This window comes from Fulmarus glacialis, unplaced genomic scaffold, assembly GCF_000690835.1.
Source record: "Fulmarus glacialis isolate BGI_N327 unplaced genomic scaffold, ASM69083v1 scaffold22067, whole genome shotgun sequence".
Taxonomy (NCBI): domain Eukaryota; kingdom Metazoa; phylum Chordata; class Aves; order Procellariiformes; family Procellariidae; genus Fulmarus; species Fulmarus glacialis.
The window spans coordinates 87,810-95,953 of NW_009225499.1; the positions used below are offsets into that span (position 1 = coordinate 87,810).

At 33.5% G+C, this 8,144-nt stretch overlaps 1 protein-coding gene across 1 annotated transcript in view; it reads left to right on the plus strand.

The window, feature by feature from the left end:
• AP3B1 (adaptor-related protein complex 3, beta 1 subunit) overlaps positions 1-7,759 on the plus strand; it is a gene marked incomplete at both ends in the record, with an annotated part of 86,273 nt that extends 78,514 nt beyond the window's left edge. The window contains 2 exons of the mRNA XM_009582507.1: positions 2,566-2,663; positions 7,621-7,759. Of these exons, the coding sequence (XP_009580802.1) occupies positions 2,566-2,663; positions 7,621-7,759 (237 nt within the window). The remainder of the gene's footprint in view (positions 1-2,565; positions 2,664-7,620) is intronic.
• Between the last annotated feature and the right edge of the window lie 385 nt (positions 7,760-8,144).

Sequence of the window (8,144 nt, forward strand, 5' to 3'; positions counted from 1 at the left end):
TCTGATGAAATCTCCATCTTTGGAGATACTCAGAGCTCATATGGACAAGGCCCTGAGCTATGTGAACTAAGGTGTCCCTGGGTTGAGCAGGAGGTAGGACCAGGTGCTTTCCAGACACACTTTCTGACCTGAGTTGTTCTATAGAACTATGAAATTACTTTTGTTAAATTAGATATTACTAGACCTCTAATATAAAGATGTAATAAAAGATATGCAGATCAATAAACAAAAGCTGTATATTTAGCCTGTAAAGTGTGTGATAAAGAGAATGATAAAAGGGAGGATTATTTTCTCTGGCTGAAAAATAAATTTACTGAAGTACGCTGAAATTAAAGTAATGCAAAGTAAATCAGATGCTGGCTAAAGTGAAATTAAGAACAAAGTGGTTTTGAAGAACAACTAGCAATCAGAATTTCTGCTTGCAGACTACGAAGAGTTCATGGTTTATCAAAGAATATCTATTAGCTTTTTAGTCACTAGGGGGAAGGGAAGTGGAACGTTTGTTAACAGTAGAAGTGTCGAGTGGTCCTCTCAAGCAGTTACAGCCATATAAAAGCCAAGCTATGTTCAAGCTTTTATTCCTTCTTATTGTGAAAAGATTGTTGTAAGCATCTCAAAGCAATCCAATCATTGATGTTATAAGTCAAGTTTATGTACAAATGGCATGTCCAGTCAATTTAGGACATGAATCATTGTGTACTAAACTGTTTATCTGTTTTATGCTGAATTATGTAGCGCACAACTTAAACATGAAAGATAACGTTGGTTGAATGATCAGTTGAACAATACCAATGAAGGTATTGTTAAAAGTCTTAGTCATATAGTCCAAGTAGGATATATAAACAGCAAAAAGTTATGAGGCATTTGAATAAAGACCCTTCCTTCAGTTCTTAAGCTGATGGAGTTCTTGATCAGTTTTCAAAGGAAAAATTAAAGGAAAAAATATTACTTTCTTATTTTACAGTGCACTTGATCAGACCAGCCAGTCAAACAATCCCTGCTCTTTTAGTATGCTAATAACTTTAGAGATGGATGGTGTTTAAAGTAGCATAGGGGAAAAAAAGAGAGAATTTGTTAGCTAATCAAATTTTTAAAAGCAGCACTTCTTAAATGATTCTTTGTAAAGGAAATACTAGCCAGGTTTGAAGAGATTGTTTCACTGTATGTTTACTAAATAATAATTTTCAAAAAAGTTAGCATTAATGCTGAATTTTATTTGAAAAGCCCATACTTGAGGTTGCATCCATAAGCATAATTGTAACACATCAGAAGTCAGAAAGTAAGAATGTCCTAGTTCCTAAGCATGTGCTTGTGAAAATGCGTAATTATGGTAAGTATTAAAATTTTAAGTAATAGGACCATAAAATGCTTTCCTATTTTCAGGTGACTTATTTTGCATCTTTAGGAGGGAGACACATATGTTTTCTGGATTATTGATCTAGTGCTGTTTTTTGCATCAGTCTATCTTATTTCAGAATTTTGAAGTTGCATAATTATAAAAAATCAGTAACACATGTTTAAGGTTAATTTAAATACCATGGATATTAATTGATGAAATGTATTTTCCGTTCTAATGATTGTATCATTATATTTAAGTAAGATATCTGAGGCATATCAGCAATCAATATGTATCAAGTATTTGGTACATTAGCGCAAAAAAAAAAAAAAGTGTTCTTTTCTAAAAATTTCTCATGCCTCAAAGTATTAACAAAGATTCTGACTGGATGTACTGATCCTGAATTAGTAGCCAAATCCCTTACAGTACAGTTAGTCAATCAAACATAGCAGAGTGAACATACCTTGAGTTTCTGTAAAGTTCTTGGAGAACTCCAAGATGAGATAGTTGGAAACTCAGAGAATTGAATGGATAGGGAGAGCACGTTCACTGTATGGTATTTATTTCTGAAGGAGGAATCTAAAGCATTTGATCATAGTATGCTATTACTGAGAGTAATTTTTTTAACTCTGCCATTATGAAAACTGCCCCAAATTCTGCGATTTGCCAGTGTGCTTTTACATCAACCAGTATGCTGTGTGTTTTTGTTTAAATATGCAAAATATTGCAAAATTGAAGTGATCAAAGATATTTCTTTTTTACTCTGAAATTTATTGTTTGGTTTGTTTGGAGCTTTTTCAGACAATAATAATCCTTTTTGTCTGAAATTATACCTTTCCTAGGTTTAGCCCTATTTCTGGCACAGCTGTTGCTGATGGCAGAATTTGTGAATAGCAGTTCTTTTAAAGGAATTGTAAAATGCATAATAATTTGTCCTTTGCAAGCATATAGTGTGAGTATGATGCCTTATAGATTACAAATAAACATTAATATTTTACATTTCAGAAATACAAGAGCATGCATACTATATTAATACTACATTTGTACTGGAGAAAATGGATCAGCTTTACTAATGTAAGAAATTAACAGGCTTTTGGATTAACAAGGTAGAAATCACGCAGGTAGTTCTTACACTGTTTATAGATTCCATAGTAAATTTGGAGCTGATATGTATATATTAATCTATGTTGAAGCCCTTGGTTGATTCTCTGTAATTTTTCTTTTCCCAGCACAAACGATGATCGTTTCAATGTTAACATTCAACCGCCTGTTGGAGAACTGCTTTTGCCTGTCACTATGTCAGAGAAAGATTTTAAGAAGGAGCAAGGTGAGAAATATTTCAGCAGCTTCAATAAATGTATTTGGATGAGAAGAGGGCTGCATGCCTTTCAATTTCCAAGCGTACAGCAGGTGCTTCCAGTGTAGCTGTTTGTGTTAGTCTCTGTTAGTATTCAGTCTGATACTAATGATTTAATTTAAAAATATCTTTAAAAGGATGTGCAGTGGTATTTGACAGCTTTTCAGTGTGCCTTTAAAAGCACAAAGCCCACCCTTTACCCTGAAACAGTCTTTTGGCTCAGAGAGTTTTAGCTTCCTATCATGGAGTGTGAATGTCTTTCCTACTAGCAGTAAAGCAGAAAGTTGGAACCCTAGCTCAGGGAAATAAACCAAATATACTTTGATACGCTGTCTGTCTTTATTCCAAAGCTACTTTTAAGTGCTATTAATGTACCTGTTCCTCAGCTACTTTGAAGATGATTTTAATCTTTTTCCTTTCAAACATTTCATATAAAAAGATATTCTTGTTGGAATACTGTTTTAGAAAGGTGACATCTTTTATGTATTTCTGCATTCTTCTAATGTCGCGTCTTCAAAGAATGTAAGTTTCTGATGCTAGTCCGAACAGAAACCTCTCCAAGAGCTTTTAGTGACTTGAATATTTTATACAAAATAATTAGAGAAAATTGTACTTAGCTTTGATCGTGTGTAAATGGAACAGTCCATACTGCTACCCTTAATTTGGATATGATTCTTGGGTATTTTAAAATATAAACGATTACATTTTGGATACATTCAAATGTAATAGTGTTTACTCATGTATCTCAATTTACATGTGTAAATCTCTTCACACTGAGATGAGAATATACCCATGGGATCATGTCTCATTGCTGTGAAAGGCTCAGAAACTCAGTATATCCATCAAACAGTCAAGAACACCAATGAGTAATGCTATGTATTATTAATTATTGCTTTTGTATTTTTGAATGATTAAGAAAGTAGTTTAGATATTGCCTAGATCATTTTCAGTTAAGCTTACGGCTGCAGGGAAAAGTTAGGATTGTGCTTTGTTTTCTTAACCAATTGATACTTATTTGCTGTTCTTACCCTTTGCTGGCTAAAGCCTGCCTCTCTGCTTTATATCTGCTCAGCAAACCAAGGTGAGTGATTGAACGAGGCTGTGGCACATTTATTTTAAACTGTTCCCTTCTAAAAATTGTAGCTGAGGTTGTAGTGAAAGGAAAGCAGGTTACTGTGCTTCTTCACCCCCTCCTCGTTTTTATATTTGCTTGCTTTGTGATATTTTGATAGAGTTTTTGTATGTTTTACTGTGACTGAGGGCTTTTTTTCCTCCTGACTGGCCATACAGAACCACGAGCACATAGAAGAAGTGTACTTGGAGAATAGCTGTGGTCCTCTGTGGAGTTGTTGCCAAAATTCCTTTTTCTTCTGCCATTTTACTTCTATGGTTGTTGATTATTTGTCTGAATAAATCTGGCAGCTGTTTGCTATGTTTAATAGAGCAGAAAGGCTACTCTGAATAAAGCTATTTGAAAATTTGTTTATATGAAGTATTTGTAAATCCATGAAGGTCTCTTGGCATTTCTGTATCGCTCTCTCTGTCTTCCTGAATTCATTCTTTGATGCAGGACTTGATGCTGGCAAATTTACCACAGGTTTAAAAACCTTTTCTATTGCATCTTTTTTCTTATAGATATCAGCTGTTTCAGAATGTTCGTGGTAATAGAGGTTTCAGTTCTAAATTTTACATAAGTATTTATTACAAAGATCTAGGAGCAGCTAACATTTGGGGAGAATTACTATGTGATCTTGCTAAATGAAAAATCCAAATTACAATAATAAATGCAGGGCAATTTAGAAGTTGGTATATATTATTCTATTTTGTGTTTAACTTCGATTTGTCTGTATTCTCCAAATGAATCTGATTTATATAACTTGTTTTTCACTTGTCAAGCTTTTTCTTCTTCCTTTTTTTTTTTCATTTTTGGACATAAGATGTTTCAAGTCTTGTACCTAGAGATGCCTTACTTTATTTGCAACCAAAACAAATAGGTAAAAAATAGTGAAGGAGTGAGAAGAATATTAGAAATGCAAGATTCTGTTGGGGGAGAATGAGAATATGTATAGGTTTTAAGGATTTTTACATCTAAATTGCACATGTAACCTAATAAGAATGCTAAAGAGGAAATAGCCCGTATTATACTGCTATGTAGAAGACAATTCATTGTTACACATCTTTACTCAATTACACTCTGCTGTGTTGCATTGTCTGTTACGTTTGCATGTGTCCATTTTCTTCCTGATGGCATAAGGAGCGGAAAACACACAGGTTATTGAATATTCATGGCTGTGAAGGTTATCTAGTGGTAGCAGCAGAACCTCAAAAGCTGGATTTATCCACATGCTGCGCATGATACGTTTAGCCTTGCTACACTGTCTTCCCTTCCCTTTCCTCCTGAGCTGGGGAATCCTCCAGTGAGGTAATTCCCCAGAGCAGCAGCTGAGTTAGCAGTTGATGTTGTGATTGACAATTTGGAAGCAGTGGATAAAAATGGTATTGCCAAACTACTCTTTTACCTTTCTTGTTAAACATTTTTACTGATCTTCAGGCTTCAGGATTTTATACCCTGTTTTGCATCACTTCCCCATTAAAAGTCCAATTTCTGTAGCAGGAATTCTGCATGAGTGAGACATGTACTGTTGGGATCTCTGTATCCAAATTTTTACTTGTCTGCTGTTTGATTCTCATGTTTCAAGCAATATTAAAAGTGGCATGTGATTGTTATAGCTAGATATCAATCAGAATTTTTACGAAGATGTTTTTAAAATAGCCAGTTAAAACTACTTTAAGTATAAAGACTGGGGTTTTTTTCCACTACAGACATGTTTTAAAATAATTCTGTCAAATTTTTTTAAAAAGTGTATACCTGATTCACATTTTAAAAAAAAAAAAAACACCGAACAAAAAAACCCCCAGCACCTTCATTAAGTAAACAAATTGTTTACCTAATCTTATTAAGATTTATATATCCAACTTGTCTTCCTAACAAGCAAGATGCTAATTCTTTAAATGGTTGGACATTTACTATTTTCTGGCCCTTGACTACCACGAGCAATCATATTTGATGCCCCTTAATTAGAGCACCCTTTTTTTCTTTCCAGGTTCTTTTCCACCTCAGCAATCGAGACAATACATTTGCTTACCATGCTGCTCTCCTAAGTGTTCTTTTGCATGTAAATTAATCTTGATTCAGTTTACACTGTCATGCTGAGTGGTACAAATTGCCTATAACAATAAAACAGCATGAGTTAAAAATAAAGGGGGGTGAAAAGGCAGATTGAATGTGTGCCTTACTTCATAGGATGTTACTTTGCTTTATGCCAATACATTAGTCGACAATAATGAATCTTCTGTTCTGAAAAGCATGGTTTAGTTGATTTTTTTAATTTTACTTCAATGGAGCAGTACCTTGTCTTTTATAGAACAAGTTAGACAAACCATTAATGACAAGAGTGTTAAGGTTAAATATGAAGCAATGCATTCACTTCTCTGAGTGCTATCCATCTTTCCATTTACAGGAGCTTGACAAAAGTACTGGCTTTGTACAACATTTCCTTTAATTACATGCTGCGGGAAACAGGCTTTTAACATAAACATAGTTGCATTCATTTATTCAGCATTTGCTCTTCAATAGAGCTTAATGGAGAAGGTTTAAATCCTAAATGAGTACACACATCTCTCAGCAGTGTTATGTCAGTCCCTGTGCTCTGCTTAAAAGCAGTTTTAGTCTGCGTATGTGGTTTTTAAAGCTTTTGCCTAATAGTGAAGTTAAACAATTTGAAACAGAATGTTCTATTCCCAAGATAAAGCTGATCTTTATAGAAGTTGTATGCTTATTTCTGTTCTCTTCAAGAGCAGATCATGTTCAAAAATATCCCATTATTTACTTATGAGCTGTTCCATTTTTACTTTGATATTTCTTATTTTGTGACAGCAGCTAATGCACATTTGAGTGCATTAAAATGTTTGATTTATTTTTTTAATTGCTCTATTGAGCATCTTAGTGCTATTTGCTCTGGGTTAGAACTGTATGAGGAGCCCTAAAATATTAGCCTTTTGAGATTTTTGCATTGTTTTTATTGTTAATGTTATCGTGGATTTCAGATGCTTCATATTTCTGCCTAAAGTACTGTGCTCCATTGTTTGTCTGCATTTTCAGCTTCTGAACATAGTGTAAAAATACACACACAATGTTAAGTTGTAGTTACTGTTGGATTTTAATCAACACGAGCGTCTGGCAAATCATTCTTCTAAACAATGGATGTTGGTAGAAGAGAAAAATGGGGGGTTTTGTTAAAATATTCTTGAAAAACATTTCCTTCTAATTTTTTTTTGTCATGTGTTTTGGTATAATCTTGACATTTCCATTTTGTAGTGATATTGAAATTATTTTAATCAAATAGTTTATCATGACATTTTAGAGATGGATACTAACTGAGTTTCTATGTGATGACTTTGTCTTCATGACCACTATCTGACTTTCAAGATTATTTTTAGCAATTAGATAGGAAATTATAATTAAATGTGGTGGGTTTATGATTGAAAGATTAGAAGGTGTCTTTGTATATGGGCTTACTTAAGCTGGACTTTTCCAAATCAGTCTTAATTAATATTTCATTTCTGTCTATACATTATTATTTTAAGTTATGCTTTTTGTGAAAAAGAACCATCTTGGTTTCACAGTTGCATTAGTATCACACATATCATTGTTCAGTTATTGGTAATTTGTTTCTAATAATAGGGCATTGCAAGTAATATATTAAACTAATGTAATTATGTAATTTCTTATAAAATTGTTTTCTTGACAAAGGATTTAACTTTTAATGCAAATGTGTTTTTTTGTTTGGAAGTCTCTTATTTTGGTTTTATGCTTAATAACTGAGCAAATCTTAAAGTATTCATAATGAAATACTTAATGTTTCAGGGCTCCTGACAGGAATGAATGAGACATCTGCTACAATAGCTGTTGCTCCGCAGAACTCTACTAGACTGGTAATAATTGAGAGGGTAGTGAAGGCAGCAAACCTGGGTGTAGTCCCTTCTGGTCAAGATAACATACACAGGTAAGATTACATGTCGTTAATAGTAGAACCATCTTTTAATATGAATTTATTAGTTCAAAATTCATCAACATTTGATAATACTAGGGAAAATTTTATTATCCACACCTTTAACAGATAAGATACCCAATTATACTGTAACATAGAATCCTAAGCAGATATGAAGCTGATCCTAAGTACTCCTCAGTTCTGTATTTGAATGTCTATAGAACAATCAAATATTTAGACTTTACTGTACATAGTTAGGGGGAGTGGTCCTTTCCTGGTTTTGTTTCAAAGGGAAAAGGTAGCCTTTTAAAGCACAATACTTTCAAGAGCCTCTACATGTTTTTTTGACTTTTGTTTCTGTTTCCGAAAGTAAGTGGTCTTATTCAGGTTTATAATCTGT